Source organism: Belonocnema kinseyi, chromosome 5, assembly GCF_010883055.1.
Source record: "Belonocnema kinseyi isolate 2016_QV_RU_SX_M_011 chromosome 5, B_treatae_v1, whole genome shotgun sequence".
Taxonomy (NCBI): Eukaryota; Metazoa; Arthropoda; class Insecta; order Hymenoptera; family Cynipidae; genus Belonocnema; species Belonocnema kinseyi.
In genome coordinates, this window is record NC_046661.1 from 120,576,357 (window position 1) to 120,599,031 (window position 22,675).

At 39.6% G+C, this 22,675-nt stretch overlaps 1 protein-coding gene across 4 annotated transcripts in view; it reads left to right on the plus strand.

Moving 5' to 3' along the window:
- Nucleotides 1-22,675, plus strand: part of LOC117172358 (homeobox protein homothorax) — a 417,138-nt gene that overhangs the window by 256,484 nt on the left and 137,979 nt on the right. For all 4 annotated transcript variants that reach the window (XM_033360195.1, XM_033360196.1, XM_033360197.1 and 1 more), the window contains one exon: nucleotides 21,278-21,426. In XM_033360195.1, the coding sequence (XP_033216086.1) occupies nucleotides 21,278-21,426 (149 nt within the window). The remainder of the gene's footprint in view (nucleotides 1-21,277; nucleotides 21,427-22,675) is intronic.

Sequence of the window (22,675 nt, forward strand, 5' to 3'; positions counted from 1 at the left end):
TTTCCAGTCGCGTAACCGCTTCGAGATAAGAATCGACATTCAGATCCGACCTTTAAGGATAAAACTAGTCTCGAAATACCGAGGATGGGAGATGATAAATTATTCATCAATTCGTTTTAGAATTCCATTTCGAAGCTTATTACGACTGTCGTCGCTTCTTCGAATAATAGCTGTCTACATCCATTATAGACCCTGATAGGTTTGCTCACCAAAAAGGTGATGATATGGAAGCAGAAATCTTCTTTAACAGCTTTTGCTTAACAAAAGTGCATCATTATCATCAAATCAACGCTTACAAGCACGAGAAAAAAATTGATATCAAATCTAGCATGTTCATCCGTATTTGCGTTTTGCGTGGACGAACAAAGGATCAAAAATTCCTCGTCTCTTTCCGGACACAACGCATTTTCCATCTCGACAAGAACCAATTACACGCACGGTCTTTTTCAAAAGGCCATTCCCGAGCGCACGCGTGATTCTAGGACTATTTGTAGGCCCGTATGTGTGAAGCAATTCTCATATACACGCGTGTGAAGCTCTACGTCTCGTGCGTGCGTCCAGTTCCTGACCGGTGAGACGGGGAATGAGAGATAGACAGATGGAGAGAGACAGGGTTAAAGAGAGACGAGGATGAACGAGAGAAGATGGAGAGGAGAGAAGAGGCCACGGTGATGGATCGTCCAATCAGTGCCGCAAGATGGAGCACGGGGTGAGAGAGAACGCGTGCGTCTACCCATAGGTTAACACGGCATAAACGAAGAGAGGAGTGGAGAGAAGAGGTCATGGTCGGGTCGCTCTTCGGCTAATCGAAGAACACGAGGTGGTCTGCCGTTGTTGCATCGGCTTCGAAACATACCTCTCATTCTTTCCTCCCTCTGCCACCCTTTACTTCAGCCAGCCAATCGCTGCCTTCAACCTGAGGTTCATGGATTATATTTGATAGGATAGCTGATTGATTCCTCTTCATATACTCGAGTTTAAAGGATCCTGTAAATCCTTCGGTGGGACCAGCCCAGATAAACGAGATACGAAATATAGCACCGCGACACGGTCCACGGGTATTCATTAGTTCCTTATTCAAAGGCTGGGGGAATAGTTCCGGAGTTGGGCCGAGTCACAAAGCACAAAGCTCCGTCGTGGAACAATGAAAGCCGCAGATTTCATGAAGCTCGTGGAGATGGGCACAATGCTTTAGCCAATGTGTGTATATACAATGTGTGTACTACAGAGTGCGCACGCGAACGTATCCACTGCTCACTCCCTGATGCCGTCCCGCTCTTACCCCTAGCCCAACCCCCTCTTTCTCTGTAATATTCATACGTGTTGAATATATTAATGCGAGTAGAGATATGTAAAGCGTGTATGAGGGAGTTTGATCCCCCTCTTCACCCCCCCCCTTTTGCTCTCTACGTTGGCATTGCAGCATTATTAGTGAAATGTGTCTCCGAGCGTACCCATGTGCGGCTCTGATATTAAACAGCCAGCAGTCGTCGGTGCATCTGCGCGTTCTGGAAACTCATGCTTGCGTTGCGGTGTTTCATATGTGGAACTCGAATTTCGCGTTCACCATCTCCGCATCCCACACCCGCAACATTTTTCTCGGGACTCGTAGAGTAATGTCCTTCGTTGAAAGGCGACGGAATTGCGAAGCTGGGCCCGCTGAGAACGCGGTATAAGGAATCCTCGCACTCTGCGAGGTCCTCATATGCATGTGAATCTGCATGAGGCTCTTTGTGAGAGTTACTTTCACGAAGTGGTACTTACAAATGAAACTGTATACAATGGAACTCGTGAGTATCGGGTGATATTTTTTGGTAATATGAAATTCACGCCGCTCAAGTCCGTCATGGGGATGAGTAGCGCTGTGAAAAGCAGCTGCGCGTAATGGTGTCGTAGGTATAATGTCGTCTGAATATATTATTTTCCGCGCTCGATGGCCCCATAAAACACACAGTATTGCTACCTTCCCAACTCTTTTGACAATGGTTGATGAAATAATATACTCTTGTCATCGTCCCATGGTGTGTTGTAAAATACAAATAAGATTTATGTCTTTTCCCTTCATTGTTAGTTGGTACGGATATTTAGAAGAGTACCATTAACGAAGAGCGTTCATTTATTGACGATACAAGAACAAATTTTCTCATTTCGACTTTATGGGATACGCTTTTTCAACTTTTATCCTTCGTTACACTTCATGTGCGTGTGTTTGACTGCCTTTGTAGATAGAGAGAAAAAAAATGACGGAATGATTAAAATGTGGTGTTTACGAAGGGGTTGGAATCTCGGCCGGTGCGTTTACGAACGATACGTTATAAAGCGATTTGAAGAGTGAAAGATGCAAAAAATGAAGGGTTATGGAAAGTGGAAGAGACTGGGGTATCATGATAGTATTGCTTTTTTACCATTACAGTATGAAACATGTAAACAGTATGAAATCGATTCGTTAGATTTCGTTTAAAAATGTGGATAAATCAAGTACAGTGTATAAAATTATCGATATGGTTCGACCAAGGATTCCTTAACCTTGTAATTAGAATATACAGAGTAACTGGGCGCTGTTCGGTGGAGCGAATGGTACAGGGGGTAAAGTTAGTCACATGGGCACACGCCACCCTCTGCTCAGTCCACTGTACGGAGTTCCCTAACCTAACCCATATACCTCTCTCGCTTTTCCTCCTTCTCATTTTGTATCTGTCTCTCTTCTGCCCTACCACCCAACCTAGTCTCTGCAGCTGTCAAACGCAGCCCGAATCTTCTTCTGCTCGTGACAGCCTGGAAATGAAGAGAGTGCCCCGCGTACCGTATCCTCCGCCGCATCTACGTACGTTTGTACACACGGACACGCACTTACATCTGCCTATTCAGATTGCGTAGAGTTAGTATAGCTGACGTAAGACAACTGAAAAAAGAAGCTAATTCAAGCTTACTTCGATCTACGCATGCAGATCGCACCTTTCAGTGTATTCATTAAACTAATATTCCTCTTTTTTTATTAAAAAAAGAGAAATTCCTTTGAGAGAAACCAGTGCTGCAATGAACACTAAAAAATTGGATTATTGTTATTAGGTTCCGAGGAAATGCAGGGAGAATGTCTTTAGTTTACCCGAGAGGCACGTTATCTCAAATTTGGACAGTCATAGAAAATACAATTTTCAATTTTAAAAAAGTGGGAGTTATATTTTATGATATTGTATTTCTGATTCGACACATACAAATTTCGATTAAAAAATATTATTAAGCTTCGTGAAAATAGAATTTTAAATCGGATTATTAAAAAATCGTTTAGTAAGGATTAGTATTAGAATTTTTTATTTTGTAGCATGCTGTTCGTTCCTTTCATGTCCTCCTATTTATTTTTTTCTTCTTATTTCTTTGATAGCTTCAATTTCCATTCGCGTTTTCTTTTTCTTTATGTCTGGGTTTCCTCATTATTGAAGAAGGATTAGGAAATTCATAATAGGAAAACAATTGAGTGAAAAGCGACAAAGAGAAATAGAATTGACCAAGGTTTAGGAAATGGAAACGACAAGTAGTGGGAAAAATATTAGTCAGAAAAAAACGGGAATATAGAAGTAGAAGGAGAATAACGAAATATGAAAACCCCTATAGGTAAAATTAGAGAATAAAATCAAAGGTTGACTAGAATAGGAATGGAAACTTCCCCTATTATTTGTTATTTCCTGATTCTTTTTCTGTTTACCTGTCTTTCCCCTTTAGCTTTTTTTCCTAATTACATTTATATTGCATCTCCCGCCTACAACAATCCCTTAAAACCTTGAAGAAGTGGACCATTATTAAAATCCGGATGCTTCTAAATTTCCTGAAATTCTTACATCCACTTAAATTACAATTGCTCATTTTTTAATCGCGGTCATTGAAGCTTCTATAGCGTGATGAAATAAGTATGTACAATACCTAAGGTAAAAACAATGAATCCCATTATACGATTCAGAAAAGAAAATATGAATCAAGAGGATACCAAGTAGAGGGAAAATCTACGAAAAAAGAGGAAAATGTTGGTACTCCCAGCGATGATGGAATGATGAGAGGCGGGGGGAGAAGAGGGAGTGGCCGACCAGCAAGGAGAAAATAAGCGAGGGAATAAAAGAAATACTAATGAAAACGCAAAAAGCAAAAGTACTCGAGCGTGTGCCGCAAGAGAGCGGCTTTGACTTTCGCGTCATCGTACAAAGGAATGTCGTACGAGCACTCCAGGCGTATGTGTTCGCCCTTCTTTGACGTTTTTGATGGTCGTCTGCACTAATGAAGGACTTGGATAACTTCATTTACTCTTTTTAAAACTAGTCTTTATTGTCATTTATACGCTTTAATGAGTACTTTTTTCTTAGTTCTCGAAATAACAACAGAAAAATCGCTGGTCTTTGTTGCTCATTTGTGCCAGTTTCTTTTATTGTGTTCGCGTTCTCTCAGATGTTGTTTTACCATTAAGGGTAATACTATTTTAGTACAGTTAACCTCAAATACGTACATTGGTATCAATAAGTTATTTTTTCCTCTACTCTTCTTTATTTATCGTTCACTATTATGTCTTGTTTTCGCAGTATTCAAACAGACTACGGCTATGAGAGAACCCTTGAATTCCATATCCAGGGACATGATCCTTTTCATTCCTCCACCCACGCAAATCACCTATCATGGTAGATGAAATGACGGTGTTTCTCTTTCGAAGAAAATAGAGAATAAAAAAATGGTAAGGATGTAGATGTGGATTATCTTCGAAATAGACGAAAATTGAAGATGCCGAGGATCATGATATAAAAGACTTTGGTCTTGTCTTTAGAACATCTTTCTCTTTCTCAGTAGCATCAAAGGTGTGAAACTGGCTCGCACAAATTATTATGCCTGGCCTCCGGGTCCTCTTATCTGCCGGCTGGCTTGTTTCTCATGCCGCCTATTAGTTCCTGCGTCTCGAGAATATGTACCGCCCTTCCCTCTGCCTCCGATCAACTCCCCTCTGGGAACGATCTTCCAAGTGAAATACTGCGATTCGATTTCAACACCTTTGAGATCATTAATTAGTGACCACTTTATTTGCAGCCCATTTGACTTTTATTCTTTTGATACTGAACAGCGGAAATGGTCACATTCAGATTTTATATTTCGGCATCTAATAACAACAATATGACTTTATTCTACTAAATATTTTTTGAGTCATAGTCTTAAGTACTTTTTTTATCCTTTTAGTGAAATTGTATTTTTCTGAGGATGAACCAAAATTACATCTTTTGGTATGGTTTTGGCAGTTACAATTTCTGGTAGGTCAATGGGCAACTAATTGTCGACATGGTCCGAGGGTGATTTTCATAGGGGAAGTGGTGGTGTGTCTAGAAGCCCAAGTGCTCGAGGCTGCGAGAAGGGTGGACGAGGGTGCTCGACTCGAGGACCGACAACAGATTGTTGGGAGGCGCAGAAACAATGCGAGTTCTAGAGAATGCACTGTTCACGACTGCACGCAGTACAACTGCAGGGCACTCAGAACCCCACGGACTCCCCATACAAGGGGTGTTAGCTTGAACGGTTTTGTTTCCAAACATGGATCTTCTACAGTTCTACACCAACGATTTTCACGTCACCACTTCCAGTCTTTCTTTCTTTAGACATTTCATATAATTTGCAGAGTTTCTAGAAATTCTCAAATCACTTCCACTTACTAGACGAAAATAAATCTGTTTTGATTGCACAGATTATCGGTAAATTATGATAATTGATGCTGAACAATTCTTCAAGAATTAGAATCAAATTTTTGAGCAATTGAAGTTCTTCGATCAAAATTGTTTTTTCTTTGCATACCCGATTTAAAAAATTGCAACGCCTTTAAGTACCCTCGGGCAACGTCTATAAGGTCTTCTTGGATTTCGAACTCCACTCAGCCCTGGTATAATATGTAAAGCATGGCTATTACGAATTATAATATGAATCCAAAGGCATGGAAGTAATCGATTCATCACTGCAGGTGCACCCCATGCATTTACATATTCGATGGTGTCGTCTGCATACGTTAGCACGATTTGAATTACATGGACCAACGATAAAATAAAGCCAAGAGTAAAGCGAATAAATTTTAAGACAATTAGAAACTATTTGAATCCGTTCCTCTATTTCTGCATTGTTTTCAGTTTTTACTTCAAGGCGACCAATCGGAGAGAACAGTAACCGTAAAGGCACTTTTAATTCAGATTGGCGAGGATCTTCGTCACGGGAAACCGTCAATTATGTGCTGTCGCGTATCGATCGTGATTGCTGAGGTGTTCGAGGAGTTGCGTTTGATATCAAAGAATTTTTCTCAGGGGTATCATCGCAGCGCTTGTAACTTTAATTATTATTTACATCAAAGGATGAATTTGTAGTAAAATAAGTATAAAACGAATTTAGAAAAATTATGGGTTGTCAATTTAGTATGACGAGCTTTAGAATATAAAATATAGGGGTACTTATATAAAAAAAGACTTCTCCCGAAGTCACCCTTTAATCGCGGGCTAAGTTTATCCACTATGGCCTACAAAATCACGCTTCACGATTGAGATACGCTTAATTACTTTGAAGCGAGCCGTCATTTTTTAAAACCGTGACCCTTGAGAGCGCGTGGCCTCATATCTTGCCAAGTGCATCGTAAAACTGGCGCTAATGCGGTGCAATCTAAGCGCCTCTGATTTACGAGGGCATCATCTTGTCCACACGCCTCGTCGCATCTACTTTAATGGAGCCGTACTATACACCCTACGCGAATATCAATCGATTACAACTTTCATATTAAAACAAGTTTTTTATTTAAAGGATTCATTCATAAAATCAAAATAAACAAGTAGCTTTATTCTGAACAAATTCTAGTTTCTATCTTTCTTTGCTGCTCCTGGAACGAAATTCGATTATTGGATTCACGAAAAATTTGTAATGAAGACGCGCCTAAAAATCGGTAACGCAAAGAACTTTTCTTAGACTATCATTTGCGGAGTAAGCCTCTAGTGCGGATATCTCGAGTGAAATAATCGTAAACAAACAGAGCGCTACGCCTACTGAGACTGCATTACACTCTTCTGCATATCTGCTGAAAATCCTTACTTGCTGTTTCCTCGATTCTCGGTTCGTTTTCTAACATGAAATCATTGAAGGAAGATAAAGAGTAAAAGGGCTTGAAGAGGTACCCAGGAGAGATAGAGTTCGTCGGCGATGTTGAGATCCGCCATAAGGTTTGAGTTTACGAGTGGAAGTGACGCCGAGTGCCAATAATGTTGCCATAACCCTTTGAGCTTGACCTCGTGGCGAACATCCATGTATGTAGGTACCTATTTTCAGGCACACATCCCTGCCCGCTCTGACGTTTATGCGTATACTAGTACTATTTACAAATGCTCATGCAACCTAGTCCAGAATACTTTCCTCCAACAACTCTTAGAGCGCAATCCTCTGACCCGATAGCGTCATTTACCTTCCAGAACTCATCGTCAGTGTTCATTCTATTATTAGAATGTAGTTGCTAACTCTCTTGACGTGTCAGCCAAGATGCTCATTCACTTCAAAACGAAATTCTCTTCCAGACTTTGTACAACTTGAAGGAAAATGATAAATTAAAATTTTCGTCTCAGTTTACTCAAACATTTCTTTGTTAGAGTAAAACATTTCTTTTCTTCTTGTAAGAAACATGCATTTGGACCACAGTGTGCGTCAGATTCTTCGTTATAGTTGACGCGTCACGCTCGGTGAAGTTAGGAGCGAATAAAGAGTAGAAGAGGGTGTCTGAAACGAGAGCGGGGAAAGAATGTGTGAACATGTTCGATGGCTCTTTAAGTTTCGAAAAGAAGAAGAGGACCAAGTCGTCGAAACGTTGAAGGGCGAGGGAAGAAGAGTTAGAATTCAGTCTTCGTAGTCGCAGCTGCCACTGTTTTGTCTGCGGTTGATCGTTCCTTCGTTCTTTCTCCCTCAATTGCGATAACCACTTTCCAGTCCTCGTCTCTTCAAGGGATATACGAACGCCACACAGCCGCTATTTTGGTTACGTTAAAAATGCTGCCATCGACCCACGTCGACGCACCTATTTTACCCTTACTGCGTTAGCGAATTAACTTCGCGGGATCTTTATACTTTCTTTATTTCTAAGGGAAAGAAGATTGTCGCAACTCTTGATGAGTAGATACATCACTTTTTCTTAGAAAGAGTCTGGTCTACAACTTTCAAATTTCTTTAATTCTGTCACTCTCCTTTTAAATTAAATATCCCTAACACGAATGCAAGGATATTCTTAAGTAAGAGAAGTTGGACAGGACACATCTTAAAGGGACCGGATCAGTCTGCTCAGTGGATTGTTGTCAAACATGAGAAGATAGGATTAATAAAAATTAAAATTACAAAAGTGTCTCATTAATATATAAAGATCGCTGATAAAGCCACGACAGATTAGGTATGATGATAAATTTCAATCCCTGGTTAAACAGGATTCACAATTCCTTGATGATCTGCAAATACAAGATCTGAATAATTCGGCAGAAGTTTTTCTTTTTTTCGCGGACAGTGTTTGTCGTAAATGGAATATCCAGTTGAAAGAGGTAGACAAAATTCGAGCGTGGTCAATGGTGCAGAATGCAATAGGGAGACTCATGGTGCAGTCTCGGAACACGAAGCATTGTTCGACGGTACGGTTGGAGCGAGAGATAGGAGATCCTGGAGAGATAAACACTCAAGATGATGCATCGTCGGCGATGCTCTGCTGCGCAAGTGGATCGCGACTTTACCGAACGAGAAGTACATCGCCTCAGAGGTACATAGAATCGTCCGTAAATTGGTAGATCGACTTCGAAGGCGGCGAACCATTTTCTTCGATGGAGATTTGGATGACCTACTTTTTCACCGATTAAATCTTGGAAAACCGTTCCATTGGGATATTCTAATTTTGGATGATTCCAAACTCAGCCGTCAACTTTACAACTGAGTTTTGTATTCAGACTGGTTAATTTTCTAATGAATTTTTTGTCACCAACCTTGATTATTAAAGTAAGAATAAGTCCTTAAATTCTATTGTCTGTCTTATTTAATTTCTGCCTCTTTAGTTTTAAACTATTTATTTTTCGATAATTTCAAATATTTTTATCTGTTTTGTATATATTCTTAGATGTTTTATTTTTGGAATTCCTGCTTATGTTTCTTAATAGCTTAATTGCCTAATTTTTTCTTTAAAAGGAAGCTAAATAATTTCTTAAGAGATCTGTGAAGGCCGATTATAAAAAGAAATTGATCATTTAATTTATTTAGCTAGACATTTTGGAGAAATTAAATTTTTCAAGTTTCTGATGCATTAACAATACATAAGTTGTTCAGCTTGAGAGACACTAATGCGTAATCGATTTTGCAACAGTTGTTATTCGTTATTAAAACTTGGACTCTGGAACATGTTTTAATAATAACATTTTCACTGTTTAAACTATTAAAAAATGGTTATTTTGGAATCTATAAGTTTCAGCTACAGAATAAATTAAGAAAAAAATTGATTTTTGTTCCTATTTAATAAAAATTTAAATCGCTTTACTGTGAACGAAAGTTCATTTTTCCAATATTATTCTTATTATATTCTCAAGGGTATCAAGTAAAGCCGTGCGGCCGTTTATTCAAACTGGATTTCTTCCCTTAGACTGTTACAATTTTCCAAAACAAAATTACTCATAACATTATAGAAACTATAGAGGATAAAAGTTTCTTTTTGTATTTCGCATGATATTTTTATTTCTTCCTTGTTATATTTAAACCGTTTTATAGAAGCAGTATTGGAGTAACTTTAGTACTCGTGATCTCTCATATTTTCATATTTAAAACCTTTTACTCCATAATATTTTTTCATAACAAGAAGAATCATTATACCAAAATAGTTGTTCCTTTCTTTTTTAATTTTCAGTTTTGCATATCACACAACTTCAAAACCTTACAGTAGTTAAAAAATGTCATATTAAAAAATAGGCGTTCTTTATTTTGTTAAAATATATAAATTTCTAGAGTAAAACTATATCATAGCAGAATATTGATTTCTTATCCCCTAATTTTTTACATTCGTTTAATATTTTGTGCCGCTCCTTTTTTATTTAAATTTTCAATTTGAGGGCTTGAGATTTAAAAATATAATTTTTCCTCAAATAAAAACTTTTTGAATATGACTCAAACCAAAGATTTTTTACGTTTCATTTTTTGACAATCTAATAATTTTAATAGCAGATCTTTTTCTCAATACAAAAAAGCAGATTTCATTCTCTTTCTGTTCGTAATAATCATTTTTTGAAAATAAATATTTGACTTTAAAAATGAAGGTCAAAGTCATTTTCATTCCACAAGTACGACGTTGCCCGCTGTGTTCTTAACCTCAAAATATACGTGAATAACTTAAGTATAAAGTCCGCTCATCTCGATTCTCGAATTCAAATCTAACCCATAGATAAAGCGGCGAATTTTAAATCCAGCCAATAGGAACATGGCATCAGCTTTCGAGAAATAACCGCAACCTCTTTTTCATGATAGGATCTCCCTTCTTTACATCATCTCGTACGTGCGAAAGCCGATACCTACCGTAGTTATTCGTTTTTCCTGACTTTTCTCTTTGTTCATCAGAGTGTCACGACAGTTTCGTGATCCTATCGGTGAATGCCACGGCCTTGGTGACACCAAGGGACGAAGCTTCTTACAGAAGGCGAGTATCTTGTACAAGCCTTACCGTAGCGAGCTGATGTTGGGCATCACCATAAAGTCCGAGTAAAAAGCGAGACTTCGTGAGAAACCAGGATTCTTGAGACGCGGCAGAGATTCGCACGATTCTTTCCTCTGTTTCACTTTCCGCACGACTGAACCTCTGCGCTCCTCTTAGAAATCTTTTTTTACATCGCTAGGAAACCTGTTCGTGACACTGATTATGTAATTACTGCAGTCTCGGAATCAAATTATAGTTGCTGAATCTACGTATATTTGGAGCCTTATATAGACAAGAATTATATCTGGATCAGTTATATTCAGAGCAATCCTTTAAGGAGTATCTATTTTTGATGTACATAATTCTCTGTATTGTAAATATCTTTAAATTCTATTCCACCTTTTTTTAAAAGTTGTTTATTAAACCGAAACAGTGATCAAATTCATGAAACTCAATAGCATGAACCGCAAATCCTTGACCGATTTGCTGATCCCGCATCGTCATCATTCTCAGTGTACCACATGCGCAATGCAGAATCATCAAATCGACTAAAGACCACAGGGTCACGTTATCCATCGCAAACCAGTACCAATAACAAGCACAACCACCAGTATAGCCACCACCAGACACCCGGGAAATAGGGTGGGTGGTTTTGATCGTGATTGCTGCGCGTCGAATTTGTCGCCACGTGTTTTATTGTACGATGAAATCGGAGGGTGCAATGTGCTCTGGGAAGAGAAGAGGGGCTTGCAATAAAACGGACGCGTTAAACGTGTCACTCAACGTCACGTTGCTGGCACTGTTCTGCCAGAGTACAGACGCACATGGTGGCACAATCTGAGCGCAGGATCGCGTACTCTCTTTCTCTCTTATTAATGAATTCATGTGTTCAGTCAGGCTATTAATTGTTACCTAATAATCCAATTCGGTATTGGTTGACAAGAATATGCTTACTTAAATTCATCCTTGGCTTTTAAGATGTATTTAAAAACCACGCTGGGCTATAGACAGTATAAAATCCCGAGAGAGGAAATAAGTATGGTTCTTGTATTTATTTTCGTGTCCCTAGAAAGTTCAACTATTCAGAAATAGGTCTTTCTCCGGGTAAGTAAATATTGGGAAAGATCTTTTATTTTCTATTCTTCGCCAATGAGACTCAGATTCCCAGTTTCACATTTCGATGAACGCTGACGTGCAGTCGCCTGGACCACACGAATAATGTCGACTCATTACTCTGCTGTCGGATTTATCAGGTCGGTACCCGATAACGCTTTTCGTTCGTTCGTTCCGCCAGGAGATAGGGCATAGAGATAGCACGGCATTTATGCGCCTGGGGTTTTATGTGGCTTCTACCGTCTCCCAAGGTCGAGCCGATGGAATCAAGCCCTTAGGAGATATCGTTATGAGTATCCGTCCTCCAAGATTTCTGATATAACAAACTCCCAACCTTGCCTTACCAACATTCAAACTTTCAACATCCTGACAAATGTGATTTGAAGAAAGTAAAGGGTTTTCATAAAGAATTCGATTGGTAAGTTGTTACCAGATGAATTAGATAAATAATAGTATTTCCATCTGCTTGGAACGGATCCATACTCTTCTTTGAGCGGCTTCTCGACCCAGACAGTATCATAGTTAGAGGTCCTCAGTTTGGTTCTGCGGGGCGCTAACAAGACTGCCGGGCCCCTTTTGCGTGAGTTATGGGCCCTTGCAACGCCGCACACGGTCGTCGCGTAATAAGCAAACTCACACGCGCTTATGTTTTCAACACACATGCACGCAATATACGTAGTTTGGTCTCGTAGCACAGGGATAGCGCACATAGCGAGCTGTCGCCAGTTTTCTGGCTCATTACTGGCTAGCAGCGCCCATTCCTCTCTCGGAAAGAGAAAGAGCTTCGAGGGATATAGGAGAAGGCAGCAGCGGCCGCCAAGCTTTTCTTGTTTCGTCTCCTCGCCCGTTTGATAAATCTGCGACATTAAGGGCTCTGCACAGTCCGTCGACTATTAACCCCGAATTGCCGCGTGCGCCGCGATTCTCCGCCGTCGAGCTTATCTCCGAAAGATCGCCTTTTTATTTCCTTCGTGAAAATTTCGGCAATTTAGAGTTTCTGATTTGAAAAAAGAATGCTAATTTATTCTAGAACAGGTTTTATCGTTTGTATTATTACCAGAAGAAAATGACGCAGGGGCAGTTAAAGAGAAATTGAAGAAAGTTTAAATCAATCTTCACAGAGACAACTTTCTAACATGTTAATGATGAGTAGTGAAAATTCCGGTAACTTGTGAATATTGACCTGTGGATCAAGGTTTTCTCAATGAAAGGACATTGATTATAATAAGAGTCAAATCTTGCGTAGAGTCACTGATGCACGTGCACCAACATTGCGCGCGACCAGATCGAAAACACGTGCATCTCACATGTCTATGTCTCGGTCTCTCTCTTCCTTGAAGCCGGCGACGCCGACGGTGGCGCGTTCCCATTAATACTTTTATTTCGGTGCTTACGACCGCCTGGTCAAACGACCGACTTTACTGGCGCTTTTTCGCGTTAACGTCCCACCGAACGAGCTCTTGATTTTATACAAATACAATTCGGCTGCATAATCGCTTCACGTATTCGAGGACTTGAGCGAATATCCACCACCTAACGAAAGCTCGAGAAAATTTACAACTTTAGGAACAAAATATTTTTTCCTTAGCACAAAACTGAATAGATTAGATTTTTTCTGTACCTTCCTTCTGGAAGTATAAAGTTAGAAATTGATAGTAGTATTCAATATGATTTACTATTATCTACTTTAGTCGGTCAGTATTTTTCTATCCTTTCATTTACATACAACTATACACTTATTTTAAAAGTTTATTTCATTGAATTTGATTTGAAATAGGGTAGGTTTAATTAAATATTGAAGAAGAGAGATTGATTGGATGGACGGAGGATAATGATCGAGAAATTATTTCTTTTTCATTGTAATTCTGCAAATTAGAAACGATTGAGAAGGATATTAACTCTATCCTGTCACTAGCAAAGGAAACAAATACGGTACAATTCGAATTCCAACATGACCCAGTGCCATTTGGTTGCTTCCTGCTGGGCCGGAAGTCTTGAGGAAAGGTCGCATAGACTTAGTCAGTGAAATGCGTATAAACCTGATGGCCTTGCAAGATGAACGATCATATGTCCAGTAAGAACGAGGACGACTGAATCGAGAAGTTGTCTTCGTTATACGGATTTATCGTAATATGCAAATGACAACCAACCCGTCACATGGCGATCCTCGGCACGAGAAGCTTATTTTTCACCTGCTGCATTAATGTGGCGCAGGTGGCATATGTACATAGTCCTAATGTAGGAGCGTGTTAGTAATGGAGATCCTGTTAAAATTGATCGCCGCAAATAGTACACATATGGCGTAGGACAAGAACGAAATCTCTACCCTACAGTTGCTTCCTCGAGCACGTACCAAGATTGTACTAATTAATGCCCGAGAACTGGGTCTGCTGCGAGTTTGGTGATGTGTTGCTAGCTCGGACGCCGCACAGTTACTATGATAATTATCAAGCAGGAACGTGCGGCCTGTCTTAATTAGCTTTCGCGACGCCTGCTTCATAACCCTGCACATTCGGAGACATTATTTTTACCTCTCTTCGAATTTTCTTCAACTTTTGAAAGCGAAGGTACATTGGATACAATAAGCTAGAATTGTAACCTGTATTGTAGCTATCCAATGAATAAAAATTTCTTCAGCGTCTCAATAATTTTTCCTTTCTTTTTATATTGCTTTTCCTTAAAGCATTAACAAAAGAAAAATTGAGTGCATTATCCATGTAGTGCTCGCCTGCACCAAAACGTCGTATAACATGGAAACGCAGGCATATGGTGCACCTAGGAAAATAATAGTGCCACCGTTCGGGCAAAGCCGCGATTTATCATGGAGTGCATCCTCGCGGAACTGTATAATACAATGCACACACGTCGAATCGTAATGCTGGTTCTCATGCGTCTTCGCATGCCTCGCAAAATGTATTCATACTTTAGAGATTGTCGATTAATTTCATACTTCACCATGTTTTCAAAGTATAACTTTGAAAAAGGGCTCTTTTAGCTGTCTTGAAACAAACTTTGCGTACAATTATTTTCTAAGTTTCTTGAATGACTGAAGATAATTTTAGTTAATTCTACGTTTCCTCGCGTCTTTCACCTAAAAATGTATAAATTTCTACAAAATTAAGAAAAATTCTAAAAATGAATTCCCGTAGACACAATTCTCTGTATCACTAAAAGAAAAGCTTATTTTTATCTTTAATAATATTAAAATTGAAGCTTTCAGATTTCGGCTTTTCATTATGGAATTATGTTTTAAGGCGAAGAAACAGATGTTTAAATAATTCTGACTGAAAAATATTTAACGATGTCTTGGATAAATAAAGATTTTTCTATTTAATTGGAGATAACATTGTAATTACCTAGCTTATGTTATGTATCTAAAATAGAAGTTTTACAAACAAGGATCTCTTTTAAAATTCTATAATATTCAACTGAATTGTGAAGACTAAAACTTTGCCTTCATGGAAACTTGAAAGCAACATTTTTTTGAGGTGTCTCTGTCATAGATTTCCTAAGATCTTCTCAGTTTTCAACTAATAAACAAGATTGCAAATATTTCTCGTACTTCATTTTGTCCAATTGGCTGCTTTCGTACGCGAGGGAAATGAATGGTTATAGAAAGACAGTAATAATAAAGAGAGCGTGGGTCTGTTTACGGATCGAATTTTAAATGGCAGGTATTTGTGCAAACGTATGTACTTGTAATTGATATAACCATACCAGGGTGTACCTATGATCTCTGCGGGGCACTTGTCCCGTGTGCTGCAGGCGGGCAGCGATCGATCTGTATTCATAGGTCGTACGGTATAAAATACACGCGGCATGTCCATGAATCAGATAACTGTCAGAGCCGTTCCGCCGAGCGATGTCTCAATCAAGCGCGGCTCGATTCCTCCCACCGTTCGTCTCTTCCTTTACTTACTCTTTTCTCCTTTCTTCTTTACTAAATTTTATCTCTTTCTCCTGTCTTCTTTTTCCAAATCACTTATCATCTGCCTCCACGCAGGTGTTGCTGGAGAAGATAATATGAAATGGAATAAGAAGAATGGAATAATCCATTGCTTTTATACAACTTTCCATATTCCCTAGGAATAAAATTCTCGAAAACCCGGCACAGTAACAAGAACAATATAGAGATAAAACTTTATTGTCTCTATATGTAGAGAGAGGAAGAGAATCAGAGAGCGGAGAATGTTCCATCCGCTAATCCGCATAACTTCCATGGCTCGCAGTTTCATCCGGCTTCGTTCCGCCTCCTCTTCACACTTTACTCTCATAGATATTTCTATCTTTCTTCGTGCCGACAGGTCTTGTTTCATTATAGGATTACGAAAATCCACGTCATTGTTTGTGTATATTGTATAGTAACTGTTTAATTTACTGCCCGTATAGCCTATTTCCATCCTCCAAATGCAGGAATTTGAAAATTCTGATGACGAACTTACGTGTCTGACATTTTCTGGAATTATCTACTTAAAGTCTCCATCGCTATGTGATCGTGAGAGCTTCCATCCCATCCATCGCAACAATTCTGGTTCGCAGAACGACTTCAGGTATCGATTCCTCATAGTGAGCTCGTAGCCAAGAAGAAAACTTCGCATTTTTAATCTATTATTATTTCGTGATTCATTAACTTCTTCCTTGGTCACGTTTCATCCAGTCTTGATTCGATCTTTATTCGTATTTTCGAAACTATTTTTCACGAACTTACAAGCTAGTCAAAACGTCCGATATTTAAAAAAGACTGTACTGCCAAAGTGTCAGTCCTTTTTGTCAAATCTGATATGTTCCGGAAAGAAGACTCGAAAATACAGAGCGACGGCGGCAGATAAATCTGACAATAAGCGGTGCATAAATCTGAGAGTGACAGGCGGGCCTGACAAAGCGCGCATACAAGTAGGATATAAAACGAGGAAAGCTTGAGGGTTTTTGGTATTTATTGTTCATTGACCGGGTAAAGACACAGTGCACAGAGAAGGCTAATAACTAAAGTGTAACTAACCACCCACGCTTCGTCATTTACAGCAAAGGTTAACGCATGCACGCTGTGCACTAAATCATCAGCGTCGCGCGGCTCATTTGTAAGACAAACTCCTCGTTGCCTCTCTTTCTCCCTTTCTATATGCACTTTCTTCCCCTCTTTCTCGCTCAGACTCTGTCGCTCTCTGCTGCATTTCGAGTGCCTGCATATAAAGAGAACTCCTCATCGTGCCTCATCTCACCCACAATCGCCAATTAATCTTCCCACTAACTGGTCCTCGAATTTCAAAATGCGCCCACGGGACTCTAATTTTATTCTAATGGATCTAGAGCTTAATAAAAATGTAACCATTTTTACGATTAAATTATTAGTTTCATGTGACGAGTAAGAATTGCAGATCGGATTTACAAACTTATTTTCTAAAGTTCTCCAAAATTCTGTCTGCAGAATAAGGACGCTTCTGAGAAGATGGTTTGCGCTCTCTCCCTGTTTCACGGACAAAAATAGTCGACGGAATTGCCGAAGATGCTTTTGTCTGTTTCGCTTTCTCGCGATGAGACAGTTCGAACTGAGAGTCAAAACGTGTGTTTTGGTGCAATGACCCTCCCTCGATTCAGAGTACCTGAAAACATTAGCTGTCTCCCAGGAGCATCCGAATCCCTAACACTGTATTATCTACGCTGTAAGTACGCGCACTTAATTCCAGCGCATGGTTGCTCCGTTGCGCCTCGTCGACGTCCGTCGACGGTGGAATGCAGAGATCTTGGCCGACCTTCTTCCTGATCCTAGTCGATGTAAATGTGTCGACCAGTCAAAGAAGCGCAAAATTTCCTTTGATGTTGGATCTTCATTCCTAGTCCTTTAGAAGAGATAAACTGCTTTCTCCATTTTTAATTTTTCCCATTCTCTCCTGTTCGGATGGTCTTCCAAAATATCAAAATAAGTTTAATTCTTTATGCAAAAATTTATGAGACACAAAAAAATGTTTTTTCCCAGTTCTGATCTTCTTTTGCTTTACACTCTCAGAAATGCTTTCGTGCTTCATGCATACCGACATTGCAGAACGAAACCTCCGTCCGCTTGTCACTTTGTTTCTGACGTCGCAACGCGTCTCGTCTCCTGCCTCAAGCTTCCAATTTCGGGCGAAAAAAGACAAACCTAAGAACCAAATAGAAGATAAAAAGCAAGTCCAAAGAGAAAGAGATCATAAACCCGACTTCCTAAACCCAGGATATCATAAACTGATGTCGAAGAATTTTAGAGAGAAGATTTTCATTTTTATCTTCCACGAGAAAATAAAGAAAGCAAGTCGAGAAAAAATGTCTCGTCATGTACTCCAGACTTTTACTCAAGCAGCCAATTTAAAATATTATTTTAATTTTTGAAGGTTTTTGAGATTTAGGATTAAAATAAAGTATGAAATGTTTCAAATATTCGATTAAAATATTGAAGCTTATACAAATTAAAAACTTTAGAGTCACACATTAAATATTTAAAAACTAAATTTTCAATATCAATGGCTTGAAATCCATCAATCTGAAATTCAAAAGGAAGTGAAATCCATCCGAGAAATTTATAATTGAAATTGTTTAATAGTGCCAGTAAGGTAAAATTTGAAGTTTTACAACTTGAATATTTTCTTGTTTGAATGCGGTTAATTCAAATTTCTTTGATATCAAAGGTATTCAACTCTTAATTATGAGAATTGAACCCTTTCAAAAGAGCTTAATTAAAAAATTTGTTTCTTCAAAAGATTTTCAAACCATTTTTATATCGTAACTTGACCATGACAGCCATCAATCTTTTGTTTCAATATATACACTCTTTGGAGATTTGTACTATGTGTAAAGATTAATTCTGACCCTCCATCTGTTTCTTACTGATTCTCCGATACACTAACGCGTGTTAACGTCGAGTGCGAGGTTTGGATGGAAGCTGAGCTTCTATCGTAAGAAGAACCGACGTCGTCGTCGGGGGATATACTCGCGGGGGAATAGACGGGATGGGAATAAGGAGGTTTATTTTCGGCGGCCATATGTGCGGTTATTTCGACAGTGGCGCGAGCGCCCAAGTCGGGCCCTAAATAGAAGCTAGAAAGACCACTCGCCGAGGAGGAAGATGTCTCGGTTCGACGAGATAACCAGTCGCCGATGTATGTACGCGTCTGCCGCGCTTCGTGATGCTGTGACGTACGATGCATATCCCAGAAATAACCATCTAGAACACTTTCGGAAATTACCATACCATAAAAAGATTTGGTGAATATTTTAATTTTTCCTCTGAATAATACTCAATTGTAATCAGCGTGTAATCGTACTTCTTTATTATCTAGTTGCTAAAAAAAAGTAATTTTAAATTTCCTGAAACTGAAAAAGGATATCCGCATTGAATCCTACTTTATGGTCAGCCCCGACCATATTTTTCCTAACACTCTCATTCATCGCAACACACTTTTGATACCCATCCGCCGTTAAATGACAGAGCAAGAAAAACAGAACGGAGAGCTTAACAAAAGCAAGAGGGATCGCAGTCCCGAAATAGCAGGGCGTCATCTTGGTTTGACTCTTTTCTCAAACCTCTTAGCTAATTTTATCCGATCCACAAAAAAGTAGTGGATTCCTTCGTCAGTATTGCAGATTCTAGCATATACGAATGAGGGAGAGAGATGAGAGAGATTCATTTGAAAAAAGAGGCAGGAAGAAGGTGAGGGGGTGTGCGCGGTTTCCACCAGTCGAGCAGGGAGTACGAACGCATAAACGTATAATTGGCTGCACTTAAATCTCTATAACGCAGCAGTAAAAATGTGCGGGCCGCTACGTAAATCAACACGAGGACGATACGGCGCTCGACCACCCCCACTGCCAACCCTCTCCGCCAACCCTCCCCACTAAGTGTCTTGTTTTACTCTCGTAAACGCATCATCGAGGGAATAAGAGAGAATCGCATTAATTGAACTTGGGATAATATAAAGAAAGCTATATTTTTATTTACAAAGAAGCTGGTGAGAAATATGGAATTAAATGATTAGGTTGCCTCTATTCAAACCGGAATATTCCGAGAGTGCGGATCTAAGAGGAACTGACACAAGAGCTCCGAATTTGAATCGTAAATTTTTAACTTGCATTTGATGGAACTTACCGGCCCGGATAGAGACAAACTTAATCCTTAGACTTAATCAATGACGAGGTGTGCAGTTTCATGTAAACCATATCTATATGGAACTAGCAATCTCGCATATACGTCAGGACATTCGTCGTTGGCGGCGCCACTTTGTTTCGAATCCGTACGCTACATTAACCTGATACGCTGAGTAAATTAACTGCAATCAGAGGGACTTTGGCCGGTCATTTCGCCATCGCTTTATAGACGAACGGACGGTTCTATCCGATTCTGGTAACTATTGTTTTTGTCGCATGCCAAAGCACCGCCACTAACTGCTTTCATCCCTTGGATGAAAACAAGGCGAGGAAAAAAAACCTGGCGCCGAGAATCTTACTCCGAGTTGGTATATTCTCTTCCTAATTCATTAGATCTAACACTTGGACACATATTTTTGACAAAAATATTAGATAAAATTCTAAGATATATATTCCCTGTACAGATGGATTCAAATTTATTTTTTCTGCATTGTATTATCCCTATTTCCTTAGCTTTTCCGAAGCTTTCCTTAGGGATAAAGAAATCACGGTTTCGAGCGATTTTGGGTCCTTCTCTTATGTCCGTTTTCGCATGGGAAAATTCGCGTTTCCAGTCTCCGAATTCAAAGTTAATCTTGTTCCCGAGACTACTTGGGGCACTCAAGAGGGCGCTTGTGCTCTGTAATTCTTAACCTTCAGAGAAGAGGATAAATCGTTTCGGTAAAATCTTAGAAAATGGACCTTGTGATAAGGTTCGTAATTTATAATTTGACTCAATTCTGTGAAGGCTTCCTTCTTATCGTACAGAAAAAAGTCAAAAATATCTCGGAGATCAACAAATTGATATTTTTGTGCTTCGTTAAAAGTCAAGTTACCCGCTATTTTATAAAATGTTAGTTGAAAATTTCTTATCTTCCTCTTTAAAAAAAAATCTTCCGCCGAATTACATTTGACTCACGTAGGCGTGTAACCGCGCTCGTCTTAACATTTCTCATTGCGCTTGAACGCCAGACCTCCTGATACTGGGGGTCTCAGGAGAATAAGAGTTTTGCAATTAAAAAGCTAAGATTGATAAATGACGGCGAATTAATCCCTAAATGTAGGGAAGATTGTGGGGAAAACAGTGTGTCGAGCCTGGTACTTTTGTAGGGCGTACGTATACGTTTGTACAGACACACACCTAATTTCATTGGTTGAATAGCACAACGGGTGATTGCGGGTGGCTTGATGGCGTTTGTATGCATGGAACCTCCGTAAGGTGATGATTGGTTCACTCTTAAGGCTAATTACTAAAAATTATAGAAACTTTCTGCTTCTTAAAAATGTTATCTGTTTTCTAAATATGTATTTTATTTGCTGTTTCAGGTGATGCAAGTAATGCAAGTATCGGTAGTGGTGAAGGTACGGGAGAAGAAGACGATGACTCGTCGGGTAAGAAGAACCAAAAGAAGAGGGGCATCTTCCCCAAGGTCGCGACAAATATCCTCAGGGCGTGGCTGTTTCAACACCTAACGGTAGGTATCTTCTTTTCTTGTACTGCTGACGTTTTCTGTCCGCGAAAACGTCATTCCCGGCCACTGACTTCCGAACGCCTCGTTCGTCGCTCAGCACCTTGGCGAAAACTCGCGACCTGTAGTTGACTTGGAGACAGCAGCGATTTAAAGTAAATTGAAGGTTAAGAGATAAGGAAATTAAGTTAAGGTTAAAGTTCAAGTTGTTCTTTACTTTTTTCTTGTGCTTGTAATGGCTTGTTTACGCGATTTAGTACACTGGAAAAAGTTGAGTTATTTTCTATTTCGAGCCGGTTATGTTCAACTTAATCTCCTAATGCGGTGATAGAGAGTATCCCTTAGTTGATGCGTAACCGTATAATGATTCATGGGTAATCTGAGCCGCAAAAAGCACAATACGATTAAGGGTTCGTGCACAGTTGCGTAAGGCGCAGGACGCACCGTGGATTTCGGGTATGATCAGGTTACCTCGCGAGAGCGGTAATCATATTGCTGCTTGGTTAATGCCATTATCGCCGCATTCGAGGGGCAGGGGAGAGGTGGCCAACCCCCTTCCGTAACCATCCCTTCGTGCACCGAGAGAGCCTGAATTGGATATGACGTGGGTACACACGGTGGGTTCTTGCCTTTAATGCATGTGCATTGGCTACGTGGGAACTATGTTCGATCGATTTAACTTGAGTTCTACTATATCCAAACGCTTTGTTTCGACCCGGCATGACTATTATTTCAAATTATTCAAATTATTCTGTATACTTTTCACAAGGTTTGGGTTGTCAAATTCCAAGTTTTCGTTAGACCCGATAAAAATGTCTCAGTATGAGTGGGAGAATGCTAAACAGAGAAAAATGCAGATCCAAAGTCTTTTATTGAGTGCTAAAAGGCTAACTATTTTTTCCACGGATCACAAGTATGGGCTACAGACCCAGAATTCTATCGTGAAAAGAATTGCTAAGCTCATAAGATTCACTGTTACTTTCTGCCAGTAACTTCAGTATTTAAGCTACAGGGAATAATTTTTACTGTTGTTCAGGAATTTTGAACCTGTCGGAGCATTTTGAATCGCGCCAAGAAATCCGTCGAGAAGCGTCAATAGTCTGTCCCCATTTAGTGGCCCCGCGTCAATCCAAGCTTGTCTGGCATTGACAAAGGATAGATGAATTAGAGGGGCATCCATAAGATCAAGAGGAAAACATATAGGAAGATAGGGATAGAGGGAGATAGAGTTAGACAGAGAGAGAGAGAGAGAGAG